General features: G+C 44.3%; 1 protein-coding gene and 1 long non-coding RNA gene across 2 annotated transcripts in view; one reads left to right on the forward strand and one right to left on the reverse strand.

Annotated features, from left to right (window-relative positions):
- The window catches only part of LOC306809855, a 639,653-nt gene that overhangs the window by 210,448 nt on the left and 411,781 nt on the right, over nt 1-17,424 (reverse strand). The gene's annotated exons all lie outside the window — the stretch shown is intronic.
- ATP9A (ATPase phospholipid transporting 9A (putative)) overlaps nt 1-17,424 on the forward strand; it is a 50,005-nt gene that overhangs the window by 14,455 nt on the left and 18,126 nt on the right. The window contains exons 6-16 of the mRNA XM_079321729.1: nt 107-158; nt 693-787; nt 1,087-1,167; nt 1,360-1,435; nt 3,469-3,545; nt 4,114-4,274; nt 4,981-5,123; nt 5,778-5,890; nt 8,516-8,728; nt 14,002-14,163; nt 17,086-17,178. Of these exons, the coding sequence (XP_079177855.1) occupies nt 107-158; nt 693-787; nt 1,087-1,167; nt 1,360-1,435; nt 3,469-3,545; nt 4,114-4,274; nt 4,981-5,123; nt 5,778-5,890; nt 8,516-8,728; nt 14,002-14,163; nt 17,086-17,178 (1,266 nt within the window). The remainder of the gene's footprint in view (nt 1-106; nt 159-692; nt 788-1,086; nt 1,168-1,359; nt 1,436-3,468; nt 3,546-4,113; nt 4,275-4,980; nt 5,124-5,777; nt 5,891-8,515; nt 8,729-14,001; nt 14,164-17,085; nt 17,179-17,424) is intronic.

Raw genomic sequence — 17,424 nt, forward strand, 5'->3', positions numbered from 1 at the left:
TGCAGGCTGACAAAGGAATCCTCTTTGTGCCTCTGCTGCTCTGGGGGAGGCACTGCACACGAGTGCAGGGCTGGCTGCACAATAATGGCCTTTCTTCTCCTCCCAGAACCAGAGGGTCCCTGCTGACATGATCTTCCTGAGGACGTCGGAGAAGAATGGTAAACATCTGGAACCAATTGTCAAAATAGCCATTAACCTTTCACTGGTTGTTTGGAGAAAATTATCTTTTGGAAATGGGGAAGAAATAGATAATGGTAAAATTTTTAGAGAGAGGAAACTCAAGGAGCTTTATGGACCACCAGTTCTTAGGATGTTACACTCCAGTTTTGTTTGCTGATTAAAGAATGGAGGGGTTGAGTTCAGGGTAAATGAATCTGGTTGCATTTCAGATGTATTTACTTGCTGTTCAGGCTTGTTTTGCTAAATATGGGATAAGGAAATGTTTGATCAGAAGGATTAGAAAACAGATTAATGGGAACATTTCAAGTGTCTTTAAAAGTATAGCACAGAGAATTCTGGCCTAGTGGAAGGGAAGGAACTTAGAGCAGGAACATCACCCCCCCATTATTAACAAATGCAAACCAGACACTGTTTCCAGAGAAAGGAGATGCATATCCTGGAGGGAAGGCACCCCATGAGGTGTCAGGGAGTGCAGGGCAGAGGGGGATCCCTGAGTGCTGTCCCATCCCCAGGCTCCTGCTTCCTGCGCACGGACCAGCTGGACGGGGAGACGGACTGGAAGCTGCGGCTGCCTGTCACCTGCACCCAGCGCCTGCCCACGGCCTCTGTAAGCTCCTCTGCAGCCCCTGGGCCTCCCCTGCACAGCTGGGGCTGCTGCAGCCCCCTTGCAGCCTGCAGCTCCTCTTCTGGGGCACAGACACCTGGCAGGTCCCAGGAGTCTCCAGGTGTCGCTGCAGGAAATCCCTCGGTGCTCTGCTGTTTTCTCTGGGACTCTTGGGCTGCTGGAGGTATCAAGATAAATCAGTTCTAAGCCATGCTAACTCCTGGTGAAGTATTCTGGTGAAACCTCTGTAGGTTATTAAGCTGTGGCTGCTGACAGGACTGACAGATGTGTCTGTTTGATAGGACCTGCTGCAAATCCGCTCCTACGTCTACGCAGAGGAGCCCAATATTGACATCCACAACTTTGTGGGGACCTTCACCAGGGTGAGTCTGCTGGCACGGGCTTGAAATCACCCACAGCTTCACCAGGGTTTATGGAAAATCTCCATCCTAGCAGAAATCCCTCTGGCAGCTCAGCCAGCATCCCTCTCCAAACAGCTCTGTGGGACTCCTCTCATCCTCTGCTCTTTTGTATTACTGACAAGTTGGTTTATTTTTCTCTTTTTCCTGTTGTAGGAGGACAGTGACCCTCCAGTAAATGAAAGCTTAAGTATAGAAAACACCCTGTGGGCCAGCACAGTGATTGCATCAGGTAAGGTGGAGACCCATGTAAAATTGTTTTTAAGGGAATATGTTAGCAATTTTTAAAGGTATTTCTGTGATGGAATAATAATTCTGTCAGTTGGAGAAATTAGCAGTTGGAATGAGGTTTTCCCCTTGTCCTGACACCTCTGGGGAGCTGAGCTGACATCTTATTACCTCTTGGACATTCCTAGATGAGAAAGAAGTGGAGTGGCCTTTGGGGCCCTTCTTTAGCATCTAGGAGCAGAATAGCACTTAATTGCTGTGCACATTGACATCCTAATCTGTAACAGAAATGGTGTCAAATGGATTCTGGGAACAGAAGCTGAGATGAAAGATTTCCAGGTAAATGCTTCCATTGAGTTTGTCCTATATACCCTTTAAAAAAAGGGGGAAAAAAAATCAAGTCTTTGACAGATTTTGACTCATAGATACAATAAACTCCCAAGGTCTGAGATTAATCAATGCCCCTTGCAGCTGCTTGTCAAAGTAAAAGCCTCATTCCTCTTCTGCCCAGGGTGTTTGCAGAGTTTGCTGGGCAGTAGCTGCAGTGGAATTCTGGAGTCCAGTTCTGGCATTAAACTTGTCAAATGGAGAGATTTGACAGTGCATTTGCAAATATATTTTCAAAGGGTTTATTCAACTGAGTGCTTGAAATGGCCACAAACCAAGTAGAAACACTCCTTTTTTACAGATCAATGTGTCTTCAAGCTTTTTCTAGTCCTGGCAGTTCCTCTCATTTTGACTGACTTATTAATTACAATCCTCAATTTTATTTCTCCTGTGGCAGTAACAAACAGCACGTTGTAGGTTATTTCTGTCAGGAGCAAACATGGGTATTATTTTTCTTCTGCAGTGAGTGGAAGCAGTGGGGTTGTGGTGCCTTCTCACTGGGGCAGCCCCTGTAGGATGAAGCAGAGCAATGTGTCTTTCTCCATCTGCTGCAGCAGGGCTGGGTCTGACTCTGACTGTTTGCAGTGGATTTGGAGTAGCTGTGCCATCTGCTGATCTGAATTGTGATGATCTTGCCACCACCTGCCATCTGGCTCCAGACATTTGTTGTTGTTTTTTGGGGTGTTTTCTTTAAAGGAATGTTTCTCAGTGTATTTTTAGAAACCACCTCTCTTGAATCAGCCTTATTTAAAAATAAGGCACTTGCAGTTTGTTCAAACTTTGATCATTATTGAGAGCAGGGGAATAGCAGCAATGTATTGTCAGTAGTGTTTTTTTTAGAGTTGGTTTTCTCCATTTTTACAGACTCCTAACACTGGGCAATAGCAGCTTTTAAGCTGTTGTTGGTAATAGCTTTTTCTTCATGGATTTTTGCAAAGCCTCTAGGAGAAAACCCATAGAAACCCTGTAATTGATGGTGCTAAACCAAATTGCATTTCTGCAAGAAGAAAATGGAGAACTTTGATGCTCTCAGCTCTTTAGCAACTGTGGGACAGAGCATTGAAATTCACTGATGGGCTCCCAGCAGCTCCATCTGTTACAGGAAGGTAGGAGTTGGTATGATTCACTTTGTGGTAGGAACAGTATTTAGATGAACACTTAAAGCAAATTGTAGATTTTAAAATAAGGTAATCCTGTCTTTGAGCTCTGGAATTATTTGAGCTCTGATTGTACCAACCTTTACCAATAAACAACCATAGCCCAGAGCTGTTTAATTTTGACTCACAATGAAGATCTGGTGGAAGGTAGCACCAAAGTGGGATTCCAGGTGGGATAAAATCCAAGAATTCCTCCATCCCTACCAACATTTATTTACAGTGTGGAGAGACAAATGGATCAAAAGGGGGTCAGGGGAAGTAGAGCAGAGCTGGCTGCTCTTCCCATCATCTGATGGAGTCCTGATGCTGCATCAAATCCAACCTGAGGCTGAATTACTGCCTGGGAGGATGTTTCCTGTTCAGTCTGTGTTTTCATAGGTGTTGTGTTGCAGATATCAGCTTTTTGAATTTCTGGTTGCTGCTGAAATTAGCCTGCTGGAAATCCTTTCCCCCTGGCCAGTGTTCTTATGGAGAAAAACCTTTGTGTGTGCAGGTACTGTGGTGGGAGTTGTCCTCTACACGGGGAGGGAGCTGCGCAGTGTGATGAACACTTCCAACCCAAGAAGTAAGGTATGGTGAGAAAACAGGTTTATAACGAATAACAAGGGTCAGAAATTTATCATTTTTTAAAAGAAAACCCTTCCAAATGCTCTGTGCATACACCATAGGGACAACCTCATAGGCATAATTCATATTTTCCATCCTGTGATTTAAGATAGTTACCCTAACAGAACCTATTTCTCCTGATTTTTAAATCCTCTTATACATGTGTCTTCTCACTTTTTTAAAGTTGCCAAAACCATTGTTTTATCTCTATATAATGAGGCAGTCCCAGTTAAAACAGAAAAGCTTCTTTTGCTGCATTTCTTCCTTTGTAGCAAAGCTAAGACAGTGCAGGGATGGTTACAGAGCTTTTGGCAGCATGAGTCCTCTCACACCTCTGCATGCTCTGCTCAGCTTCTGAGGGGTGGAAATCTCATTTAATAAGTTGGCAAGAGTATTGATTATGAATTTAAATGTGTTTGTAGTGTTTTGAAAGAAGAGAAGCTGACTGGTGGGGAATGGCAGCTCACTTTGGGAATACTGCAGAGCTGACATCTTCACCTGTGTGCCTGAAATCTCTCTCCTGCTGTTGCAGATTGGCCTCTTTGATTTGGAGGTGAACTGTCTCACCAAGATCCTCTTTGGGGCTCTGGTGGTGGTGTCCCTGGTCATGGTGGCCCTGCAGCACTTTGCAGGCCGTTGGTACCTGCAGATCATCAGATTCCTGCTGCTGTTCTCCAACATCATTCCCATCAGGTGAGGCACAGCTGGCAGTGCTGCCCAGGTAAAACTGCCTGCTGGGCTCTCCCTCCTTCAGCTCAGACACCTGAGCTCTTACCTGCTCCTCATTCCACTGCTCACCAAGGCCAGAAGTTGAAATGAAGTCACTGCTCAAACATAACAATTGCTTTATTGTTTCTGCTGAATTTGTTCAATTTATTAACCCATTCACTGGCTCAGGCTGTGGGTTAGGCATTTAAATTCCTTTCTCTCAGTGTTTGGACTACCTGGTTACTGTGATAAGAACAGAGCAAAAAATGGAAAAGGAGGGTGTTTTATACAGGATGTCATGTATTATGTATTTAGAGGGCAATGAAACTTTAATACTAAATTATGCTGTATTAGTAAGTAGATCAGTAACTTTGGGTGCAGGACTGGGATTTGTTTCAGCTCCATTTTTAATCTGCTCTCTGGTATCCATCACTGTGTCCCACCTTCCCCTCAAACCACACTAGCTCTTCTCACTGTAATTTATCCTCTGTCTTTGAATCACAGTGCAATTACATTTACCACCAGAGCACTGACTTGGAATAAACTTCTCCTGAAATTCTCCTTTGGCTCCTCAGATTCACCGTGGAACTTGTTGTCCTTTCATTGCACTGTGGCACTTCACAAGGATTTTTTTCCCCAAGTTTACCTGGTGACACTTTTTATTTCCCTTTTTCCCTTTGCTGCTGTGCAGTTTACGTGTCAATCTGGACATGGGGAAGATTGTGTACAGCTGGGTGATCCGCAGAGATTCCAAAATCCCTGGCACTGTGGTTCGCTCCAGCACCATCCCTGAGCAGCTGGGGAGGATTTCCTATTTGCTAACAGACAAAACAGGTATTGCTGCACAAAATACAGCTTTGAGTCAGGGCATGTTGTTTGGATTTTGTTGTGGTTTTGGCCAGGAAAAGAGGATAATGTGAGATTTCTTTGGACTGGGAGAAATATGAATTTCCTGTTGCGTTGACAATATGATTTAATCAGGTTTTGAAAAAAAAGTTCTGCTTCTTTTTTTTTTTTTTTTTTTTTTGTTCTGAATGCACTATGAGTAAGGACAGGAATATAATGCTACTTGAAGGAATACTTAAAGCATGCTATTAAAGCAAAAGCTGTGATTAAGATAAAATTAAAATCAACTTTTTGGAGCTAGTTTTCCAAGCCAGGTTAAAATAACATACATATATAGGCAGATGCTGCCTGCTGCTGTCCTTACACTTTTGAAGGTGAGCTGGAATGAAAAGCTTGGTCTGGCATGAAATCCTGGTCCCACTGGAGTAATTTCCAATTTTTTTTTGGTACCATTCTTATTTATTCACCCCCAGTTGCCAGTGGAGTGAGCCCTGAGGTTTGTCAGTATTGGGTTTTTGCAGCCTGGGCTGTGCAGGGACCAGTCCAGCTGCTGGGCCAGGTTTCTCTGTGCTGGAGGCACAGCAGGACAGGGTGTGCTGGGCCCTGGGGTGCTGTTCCCACTCCATGGTGCTGCTTTTCCAGGGACTCTCACCCAGAATGAGATGGTTTTCAAGAGGCTGCACCTGGGCACGGTGGCCTATGGGCTGGACTCCATGGATGAGGTGCAGAGCCACATATTCAGCATTTACACACAGGTACCAGTCAAGTTCCACACCTCAGGGCTGGTGGTGGGTTAATGTGGTGGGGATCTGCTTGTGAGCTGCTTTTGGGAAGTGTGGAGGTCATTGGATGCTTAATGCATAAGTGATGTGGTGATTGCTCATTGTGTTCTGTGGGTTGTTTCACATCACATACAAGTGTAAGTGTGTGCCTGTGTCCTGTTGCTGAGGTCTAAAATAACTTTTATTTAGATATCCAGCTATCTCTTTTATTTCTCCTTCCTAGCATTTGGTTCTTCTCTTGGTGTTGAGACCCTTAAATGTCAGAACTGTATTAAAAAACAAAACAAAAACACCCCAAATCACAAACCCCCAGACTTCAGCTTTATTTACCTTCATTTTATACTAAATCCCTGGAGAAAACTTGACTCCTGGTTAATTATTTGCCAAATATTTGTCAGGAACTTTTGGGTGACTGACTACTCCAGTGTGTGAGCAGTGGCTGAGTGCACATAGCTCAGGGTTTGCTGATGAGCAGTGATAGTAAATTTGAGGATTTTATGGTTCCTAATCACCAGTGTGGAAAATAACATGTGGAATTACCCTGGAAATGGATATGTCTTATAAAACTTTCTAGTGAGATTCCTTATAATGAGAAGCATTTGCTGGCTGTGATTCATTTCAAACTGTAGTTCTTATTCTTTGCTCTTATTTTTACCATGTTGTGGCCCTTTGACCTGGAAGTGAAACTTTTGTCCTCTTGACACTAAAGGTTAACAGAGCAGGAAACTGGATCACTGTGTGTCCCTTCTTCAACTGGGATAATTTAGTAATTGTGCAATTATCTGAAGACTCCCATTCTGATACTAAAAATAGTATTAAAAAATAAATGAATGTAATTAAGATTTTCTAGCTCCATACGAGTCATCTGTTTTGTGTTTTCACCAATTATATTCTCTTGCACATGAAGCCCAGGTGACTCTAAACTTCCCAAACCACTAGTCTTTTGTGGAGTAAAAAAAGTATTTTTTTGTGGAGTAAAAAAGTGGTTTCTCTGAGTCTTTTGAGGTTGGTGTGTCACCCTTTTTTTCTTGAGAGTGACCAAGAGGCAGTGAGAGCTTTTATCTCCTTTCGACAGTATCAGATTGGATGAGTTCTCAATCAGCAATCATACAAAACAAATGTTTTCAACAACTTATAAAAAAAACCAAAACAGCAAAGCTAAGGAGAACCCCCACTAAAATGGAAGAAGTGGGAAGTATGTGTGGGATGGGGTGAGGGACAAACAGCTGAGAATATTGACAATTTACAAAGACATAAAACATTATCAACAAATAGTCATCAGCAATTTAGTTACACAAAAAAAATAGACATCAGCAATTTTGTTACACACATTAACACAAACATCAACAATTCATTACCAATCCAGACATAACATGACTTCAGGCCCAATGGTTATAACAATAACCACATAAACAACAGTTTTAATTAAAACTAAAAAATAAACAATAAATCAACAACAATAATCAAAAAATTCTACATAGCCATATTAATTTACTGTCCAAGAATCCTATTTCTCCCACAGCTGAGTGTTGGTGTTAGACCAATACTCTTGTTTTGGTGATTCACCCACGTTGTGTCAGGGCCATTGTGCTGTGCCACAGTGTCACCCCCATCTACAAGTCCAGTGATGTCACTTTACAGCTTTTTTCTGTTACAGTTGAGTATGATATTAGACCCAAACTCTTATTTTGGTGAATCATCTGCAGTAAGAGCGCGTTGTGTTGTCTTTTGTCCAATATTCATATTTTGGTGAAGTAAACACCTGTTGTGTTGTCCCTTGTCAAGTACTCTTTATTTTGGTGAATCACCTGCAGTAAGAGTGTGTTACGTTGTCCATTGTCCAGTACTCTTGCTTTGGTAGATCACCCACGGTGAGAGTCTGTTGTGTTGTCCATTGTCCAATATTCTTTATTTTGGTAAATCACCCACAGTAAGAGGCCATTGTGTTGTCCCTTGTCCAATACTCATATTTTGGTGAAGTAAATGCTTGTTGTGTTGTCCCTTGTCCAATACTCTTGTTTTGGTAGATTACCCACGGTGAGAGCCTGTTGTGTTGTCCCATGTCCAATATTCTTTATTTTGGTGAATCACCCACAGTAAACATCCGTGGTGTTGTCCCTTGTCCAATACTCATATTTTGGTGAAGTGAACGCCCATTGTGTTTTCCCTTGTCCAATACTCCTGTTTTGGTGGATCACCCGCAGTCAACGCCCGATGTGTTGTCCCTTGTGCAACACTCATATTTTGGTGAAGTAAACACCCGTTGTGTTGTCCCTTGTCCAGTACTCTTGTTTTGGTGGATCACCCACAGTGAGAGCCTGTTGTGTTGTCCCTTGTCCAATACTCATATTTTGGTGAAGCAAACACCTGTTGTGTTGTCCATTGTCCAATATTCTTTATTTTGGTCAATCACCCACAGTAAACACCCGTTGTGTTTTCCCTTGTCCAATACTCATATTTTGGTGAAGTGAACGCCCGTCGTGTTGTCCCTTGTGCAATACTCATATTTTGGTGAAGTGAACGCCCGTCGCGTTGTCCCTTGTGCAATACTCATATTTTGGTGAAGTGAACGCCCGTCGTGTTGTCCCTTGTCCCCAGCAGCCGCAGGAGCCGCCGGCCAGCAAGGGGCTGTCGGTGGCCACCAAGGTGCGGCGCACCATGAGCAGCCGCGTGCACGAGGCCGTGCGCGCCATCGCCCTGTGCCACAACGTCACCCCCGTCTACGAGTCCAACGGCGTCACCGACCAGGCCGAGGCCGAGCGCCACTACGAGGACTCCTGCAGGGTCTACCAGGCCTCCAGCCCCGACGAGGTCAGCCCCCCTGGTCTGGGGGAATTTGGGGGAACTTTGGAATGGGGTGTGGTTTTGGGATGTGGGTTGCAGTTCTTCCCGCAGCTCGTTCAGGGAGGAAATATTTTTTTGGGGGAAAAATGGTTTATTTAACAAAGTACATTTTAGCGAAAAATTGAATAATGCTAAACAGCAAAACTTTTGATTTGTGTATGATATTAGACCCAAACTCTTATTTTGGTGAATCACCTGCAGTAAGAGCACATTGTGTTGTGCCTTGTCCAATACTCTTTATTTTGGTGAATTATTTGGAGAGATGATGAACTCTGTTTTGGAGAGATGATGAACTCTGTTTTGGAGAGATGGTGAACTCTGTTTTGGAGAGATGATGAACTCTGTTTTGGAGAGATGATGAACTCTGTTTTGGAGAGATGGTGAACTCTTTTTTGGAGAGATGATGGTCTCAGAAGAATCCCCTCCATGGGTCACAGGCTGCTCTCAGCCCTCTGGCTTGGGAGATGTCACAGCCCAGGCCTGCTGGGCCACAGGTGTGAGCTCCCAGTGCTCTTCCCAGGTTTTTTAGTCCTCAGCAGGTTTGAACAAATTTAAGAAAAAGAGAAAAGAACAGTCCAGGGAAATTTTTTGCCTTAGCTAGCCAGAATAACTAAAAAGCAAAAGTGCTTTCTCTCTTGCTGTTTACAGACAATAAATGTGTGAAGATGTGGGGGAGCAAGTGCTGTCTCTGATAACAAACTTTGCACTTTTTCTCTCCCCCTTTCACTCTTAAAGTTGCAGAATTTAATATTTAACATCAACAGAACAGAACAGACAATTTGGGGATACCAGCATTATAAAGTCACTCCCAGGCAGCCCCTCACATTGTGCATGCTGACTGCTGGAAAACCCCACAGTTACTCAGGGGGAGCACTCTGGTGATATTTTAATGTGTTTATTGCTCTGCTAAGCTGTGAATAGGCCATCAGTGCCCTCTCAGCTGCTCCAGATTGGTATCTCTGCCTCTGCATCCCAGAATTTTCCCTCTGTTTCTGCACCTTTTGTCCAGGGTGTGTTTTTCATTTCAACACCGTGAATCCCTCTGAGCACGTTTGGTAAATTATGAGCAATCTAATCTTGTCTGGGGGAGGACAGCTTGTGGAAGAGGGTTGGAATGCTCCCACACTTCATCTCTGTGAGCTGTGTGACCCTCCAGCACAGTGAGGAGCTGTAAAATCACTGTAACTGGCACATCCCACGGGCAGGTGGACAGAGCAGTGCCCAGGGTCATTCTGGGGGGAGTGAAATGCACAGGTTGGTGTGAGAGCAAAGCCAGTTCTGCTAGCAGCCAGGGCTGAGCAGGTGGCACACACTCACTGACCTTTTACTGAGCATTTCAGAGATCAGGTTCAATACAGGACTCACAGTTTAAGTGCTGTTTGCCACCCCCTGCAAAATTTTGGAAATGCAATTATAGTGTTGGTTTTTTTTCTTTGCCAATGAAAGGAGGAATGAAATGTGGTTTCATGTATTGGTTATGCTTTGTGGATACACCTTTTAGTGCAACAGAAGTAAGACATTTTGCTTTCTATTAATTTTTACAATGAAGTTTGCTCTGTGCTGGAGAAGCACTGAAGTTTGAGACTTTCCTTGAGAATGCCACTGACAGTGTGGGATCAAATCACCCTTTTGAGTGCATTCAAGGGTTCTCCCATGTATTGCCTCAAACCAACCACTGGGCTGGGGCAGGGTTTGCTTCCCTGCTCCTCTCCTCTAAAATGTGTTGCTCTCCCCTGAAAAGGCAGAAAGCAACTCCCTTTGCACTGAAACGAGTTCTGAATGATTTCCAGATGGTTATTTTTGTGATCTTCATCTAAGTTTTTTATTTATCCAATGCTTACAGGATATTTTTACACAGATTTCTGTTTATTTACATATATACTGTGGTGTATAGCATAGTCAGTGATTTTTCTTTTACTTTTACTCTTTATAATATTCTGCCCTTAAAATATTTACACAGCAATTTGTCTGAGATACCCAGGGGATATTGTTTATTTGTTTTACTATAGTATGATAACTAATCCTTCCGAGATTATTGTTTAAATTCTTTTTTCCTTTCTTGTGATATCTTAAGTAGAGAATTAGAGCAGGTTCAGAAATCAGATATGCTTTGCTGCACTGAGGAAATCTTGTCTGTAGGTCTTAGATATACAAATATTATTTAGCCGTGCTCAGAATGTCATCCTAGATGGAACAAAATGCAGGAGCTACACAAGTGGAATTCTTGAGAAGGGAGTAATGCTGTGAAATAACATTCCCTGTAGGGGAATGGCTTTGGACTCCTGTTAAAGCCAGCCTTTGAAATCCTATATCAATAAAATATTGCCATGGCAGGGAAGGTCACTTTATGAAATGAGCACAAAAACTTGTATTCTCTTGACTTTAACAGCAAGGGTAATTTCTACCAGTTGGCATAGGATTCATTTCCTGTAACAGAAAGCAGGATTTCCTAAATTTGTTTCCTGTGCACGCTGCCATTTAGAAGTCTTGAAGTATCTTTATTCAGGTATCAGTTACAGCCTTGGGGCTGTGTGAGCCAGTTGTCAGTTGTAGCCATACAGTAACTAGCAGGGGAAATGAAATAGATATAATCTGATCAGAGATAAGAGTGCTGGGATTCCTGGGCAAACAGTCTTTAACCCTGACAAGCTGCCAGGACATGAAAGGGTGCAGGATCAATTGGTCTCTGCCTGCCCAGGCAACCTAAAGGGGACCCTGCAGAGAGCTCATGGCACAGAAGGATCAATTTGTCTCTTTGGAATGAAATTTATTAGTTGATATCCACTTCAGTGGTGGCTTGGGTAATTTAATTGTCGGAGGGAGCAGAGTTGGAGGATCCTGTGCTGGGCTTTGAAATGCTCAGATTGTATCAGGCCTGCCTTGGCTGGAGCTGCAGAATGCAGGCAGGAACTTCACTGATTTCCCTGAGCATGGGCTCCCTTGAAGGTGCTTGAGGGGTTTCAAGCCTGCTTTTAATTCTCCCTCCTCTAAGTTGTAAATATACTTTTGCATCTTGAATATTTCTCATCTTTCTGCTGTGGCTGAGAATGTTTTGAGTTAGGTGTTTGCAGGGGGCAGAGCAAAGCTGTTCTGCCTGATGTGGAGCTGGGATGTGCATGCCATTATCCCATTAATTATCCCATTATCCCATTGTCCCATGGCAGTGCCATGGGTGGGGCTGTCCCCTGGTGCCACCTCTGGCTGCTGCTCATCCATTTGTCCCTCTGCACAGGGCTTTGCTTTCCAGGATTGGTGGGATTGCAGTGAGAGGCTGGCAGGGAAGGGGGGATGCAGAGATCTCTGACAGCTGAGCTGGGAGCAGAGGTTTGTACCCCCAGGCACTTGGAGCTCACCAGCACAGGCACACACTGAACATCACACAGCATCATGCTGGAAATAATTCCCAATAATTATTTATTAACCAGAGTGTTAGGAAGCCAAGCTCCATCCCTGCTCTGGAGGCTGCTAGGAGGATTATCTAACTGCACACTTTAATGCACTGAGGATGGCTTGAAGAAACTTTTGAGCAAGATAAGCTTGAAAGAGCCTTTGGTTTGTTGTAATCTTTGTAAGTAAGCCTGCACAAACTTGTTAATATTAAGCCAAATATTGATTCAGATTGACTTAAGGGTCTTTCAAGGCAAAGCCAACTCAATTACTTTTTTCTTTTTTTTTTAAATCTGACAATTTAAGCTACTTTATAAAAGGAAAAGTTTGGTTTAGCTTCTCTTTTGAGCTTTTGGATGAAAAGGAGTTCAAAGAGCTTCTTCAGTTAGTCCCAATTGTATCAATTCATTAGTAAAATCTCAACTCAATGCAAGTATTTGCAAGTTCTGATTTTATTTCTATCTCTTGTATGTGATTTTCCAATATCAGTTTCATTTTTAACTGAGGTGTTTGTGGTCACTTGAGGCAGCAGAGGCAGAACCTGAAAGGCAGAAGGGATAATTAACCTTCAAGTCAACAGCAACCATGTGCCCAGCACTGCTGTGCCTGTGAAAATGTCACTGTGAAGCATTTCCAGCATTTCATGTGTGTTTAGGGAAAGGATCCCTGGTCCTTTCTGGGGGCCAGTGATGGATGGGCTGGTGTCAGCTGCTGCTCCATCTGTTACTGCCCAGGCAGCTTCTGGAGTTAAACCTCAGCAGGCTCAGCCTGACATGGATGTGTCAGCTGAGCTGGGCACTCTGGGGTGTTCTCAGGGAAGCAAAATAAAGGTTTTGGTCTTCTGGCATGGCTCTGGTTGAATTGAAGGAAAGAAAATTCAGTTTTGTAGGTGCTGAAATAACAGAGGCTGCAATTAAAATGATGCCCACGTCAGTCAGTTAAACCTTGAACAATCTGGGGGTTGTTCTGGGTGTTGTTGGAGAGTTTTATTTATTTTTTAATGTTTAGGGAGAAGGGTTTCCTGCTAAGAATTGTCTGAGCCAGCCTTCAGCTGTCTTGCTGATCACTGCAAAATTGTTGAAATCTGTTGATGAGCTGTTACTAATGAACATATAGAAAATAACACAGAGTTTGTTTTGTTTGGGTTTTTTTTAATATGAATTTTTAATGTTCTGCATTACTGTTTCTGGCTTTGAAATTATAAATCCAGGGTGAATGCATCCTTTTGAATTCTTAATTTCGTAGACAGCAAGCTGGGAAATCACTCTTGCTAAAAGTTTGTAAAGGGATTTCCCTGATATGCCCATGGAGGTTTGGGCCCCTCTGGGGCTGGGTGGAGGATTCCAATGCCTGCCCCTTGCTGAGGGTTGTCCTTGGGAATGAAATAATGGAATAATTTAGATTGGAAAAGCCCTCCCAGAACATTGAATCCAAGCTGTGCCCCATCCCCACCTTGTCCCCAGCCCAGAGCTCTGAGTGCCACCTCCAGCAATTCCTTGGACACCTCCAGGGATGGGGATCCAACCCTCCCTGGGCACTTCCAATCCCTGCCCACCCTTCCCATGGGGAAATTCCTGGCGTGCAGTGGAAGGCAGGGAGGTGACAATGGGCAGTGTCACCAGACATGAGCTGGGCTGCCCAAACCCTGCCAGTACTGGCAGGAAGGGTCTGGATCTGGGAAGAGCCATGGAGGAGCACCTGTGCTTATCAATGGATCTTTGATAGCACCATTAATGACTGATGAATTAATGACTGCTGAATTAATGATTGCTGAATTAATGACTGCTGAGTTAATGCTGTCCCTCCCTCGGGAGGGGCCTGGCAATAACCCTGCCCCTGCCCTTCTCCTCCAGGTGGCCCTGGTGCAGTGGACAGAGAGTGTGGGTCTGACCCTGGTGGGCAGAGACCAGTCCTCAGTGCAGCTGAGGAGCCCAGGGGGGCACATCCTCAACTTCAGCATCCTGCAGATCTTCCCCTTCACCTACGAGAGCAAGCGCATGGGCATCATCGTGAGGGTAAGGGCTGGGCCAGGGAGGAGGGGAGGCTCACCTGGGCACCCAGGGCACACCTGGAGGCACCCAGGGCACACCTGGGGCACCCAGGGCACACCTGGAGGCACCCAGGGCACACCTGGCTGCTCACAGGGGTCACCTGGGGGCACCCTGGGCACACCTGGGGCACCCAGGGCACACCTGGAGGCATCCAGGGCACACCTGAGGGCACCCAGGGCACACCTGGGCACCCAGGGCTCACCTGGAGGCACCCAGGGCTCACCTGGCTGCTCACAGGGCACACCTGGGCACCCAGGGCACCCCTGAGGCACCCACGGCACACCTGAGGGTACCCAGGGCTTTTTTATCAAAGTTTTAAGAGGTGGACAAACCATCAAGGACAGGGTGAGCTTCATTAAATTGTGTTTTTATGCTCAGCACAAGTGAATACCCTGGAATTTTCTTGTCATGAGTGTAAGAGTGCTCCTTTTTCTTTTCCCTTCTTTTATTTGAAGTTCATTTCTTTTAAATTACCTATTATTTATATCCTCCCTCACTAGAAAGAAAAAAGTTTCTAGTTTGTAATTCTCTGTTTAGATTTTGCAGTTTGCATTTTAGGCAAAACCAGCAAAACTCCCACTTGTGGTCAGTGGGAGCAACATCAGGCCTAGATCCTGACTAAATATTTTCCAAGAAGCATTGGTCCCTCTCTGTGAATTGTATTTATTTTGTGACCATTCAGCCACTAAAATCAGCTCCCCTGTGTGCCCTGTGCAGAATTAGGGGTGCTGACTGCCACATTTCTATATACTCCAAAATAATGTCTTCAAGTAGAGTTTTAATTTCAATTTAAAAAAAAAAAAAAAAGGCATTTATAAATAGGTAGTTATCAAGTAAAATTTGCTTTAATTAACATCTCTGTGTGTATGTGTAGACACTCCCTTTGGTTTGATCCACAGCTTGAGGGTGTTCACCTTTTGAGTGCATCTCCTAAACTGTGCTGCTTGTTTAAAAACAGAAACAGGGGGAGGGAGAGCAGAGGAAAACACACCCAGGGAGGGAGATGGAGCTGCACTCAGCTCTGCAGTGAGCAGAGCCAAAGGGAAAAGATCTCCTTCAACACAACTGCTGGGAAATAAAGCAATAGTTAATAGTGAAAACAAGCCACAAATGTTGCCTGGCTTGGGATTTTTTTGCAGTATCTGAGTGTTTCCTTGCACTCAACTGTCATTTCTGTACCTGATTATTTCAGTTCTAAGAAATCCTGTTCTACCCCAGCAGCCTCCTCACCATGGTGTGCACTGACTTATCTTCCTCTTTGAAGGAGGCCTGTTTGTTTGACCACAATATTTTCCATTCTTCATTTTCTTTGCCCTTTTTTTTCCCCTTGCCCCTGTGGAATGATCTTTGTTGTGGAGCAGAGATAGTGCTATTGTCATATCTGGAATTGAAAGGAGCCTTTGAACCGTGGCCAGAGGCAGACCATGGTGGAAAAAGATGCTTCCCCAAAACAATGGAACTGGCAAATCTGTGTGCAGATTTATAGAGTGATCTTGCCATGAGCTGAGAACTCACTAACCTCCTCCTGAACTCGGGCAGAGGAAATGACTAATGCAAGGAGATAGCTGATACAGTATTTATATTGGACAAAAAATCTAAACTCTCCTAAGCCAGCTCTGCAGCACGGGAAGTGCACTCTTTATTCAGTTTCCTACAGAGATGTTGTGAGACACTCTTTAATCAAATAATTTCATAGATAAACCTTTACCTTTGGCTACTGCCAGGAGTGGTGTGTTTTATTTAAGCAGGTTCTGGTTGTTTTGGAAGAGTGACACCCGTTTTCCTCTGGGGATGTGGGATGTGGATCACTGTGTGAGGGCTGGATGTTCCAGGACATTGAAAACCACACTTGGGTTAATTATCAGCATCTTCCTTGAGAATATCTCTGTGAGCTTGGCACAAATATGCAGCCAAGGAGCTTCATTATCCTTGGCTACTTGTTAATTTCCTCAGCAAAGACACTTCTTTTCTTCACAGTTTGTGTCCACATCAGGTGTTACATTATGCCAATTTTTTTTTTTTTTTTTTTTTTTTTGCTATGGATTTAAAATCTGTTTTCCCAGTGCCACAGAACCTGGAGCTTTTAACCTGTTTATGTGCAAGAACCTCCACCACTGATTCTGTAACAGTGGAACAGACTGAGCCAAATATTAGCTGAGAGAATGAAGAAGTGTCCACTTTGCTTTTCCTTCATTTCTTTTATTCCTGAAGTACTTTGACCCCTTCATTCACAGCTGTTTATTTTAGACCTTCCTGGGCTTCTTTTGTTTTGCATTTTAAGTTTGTTTTCATCCTATCCCTGGTGGCTGTCTCAGTTTACAGATCAGTTTGTTCCTTACTCATTGTTTTATGTCTTTTGAGGAAATTGCCAGGGTTTCCATTAGCTGGTAATACTCAGAGCTGTGGCTTCCTTACATATCTGCCTGCTTAGAAGGGACTTTCTGATTTGTGGTGATGTAAATATGCTTTGCTTGCAGCCTATAAACTCCTTTATCAGATAAGGCAGGCAGCAATCTAAGCCTTCTGTGGCAAGCATGAGCTTTAATTCTGCTTATTCCATATGGTGTAACAGAGCAGGTAGATCAGAGTGACTTCACCTCTGCTGAGCTTTGTGCATGTGTTTTGTTGTTTCAGGGAATCAGGTTTCAAGGTGAGGGCTGGAGCAGTCAGGGCTGTCTGTGTGGAGGTGCTGAGTAAAGAGCAGATGCTCCTTGTCCAGAGCATTCATTGCTGTGAGGAGCTGCTGCAGCTGAGCAGGATCTCCTCCTGGCCCTTCACCTGCCCAGGGCAGTTCTGTGCCTGCTGTGCTGAAATTCCCCCTCTCTGTGCTGAGCCCCCAGATGTGCCCCAGCTGAGGCTGGTGCTGTGTCTGTGCTGTCTCTGCAGGATGAATCCTCAGGAGAAATCACCTTCTACATGAAGGGGGCAGATGTGGTGATGGCTGGCATCGTGCAGTACAACGACTGGCTGGAGGAGGAGGTAGGGGGGCTGCTCCTGCTCTGGGCCAGCACCTGCCCAGCTGGGGGGAACTCACTGCTCAAATACCTGCAAGCCACAAGCTCTCTGATCCTGGAAATTGGATTAGTCCTCAGCCAAATGCATCCACAGGAGCAAGGGTGTCAGTGGCCAGTTCAGCATATTTAATGTAGAATAAGTCCTGTAAATAAAATGGGTTCTGCTCAAAAGTGACATTCATGACACTGACTGACACTCACCAAATTTGTC

This window comes from Erithacus rubecula, assembly GCF_903797595.1.
Source record: "Erithacus rubecula genome assembly, chromosome: 18".
NCBI classification, from domain to species: Eukaryota; Metazoa; Chordata; class Aves; order Passeriformes; family Muscicapidae; genus Erithacus; species Erithacus rubecula.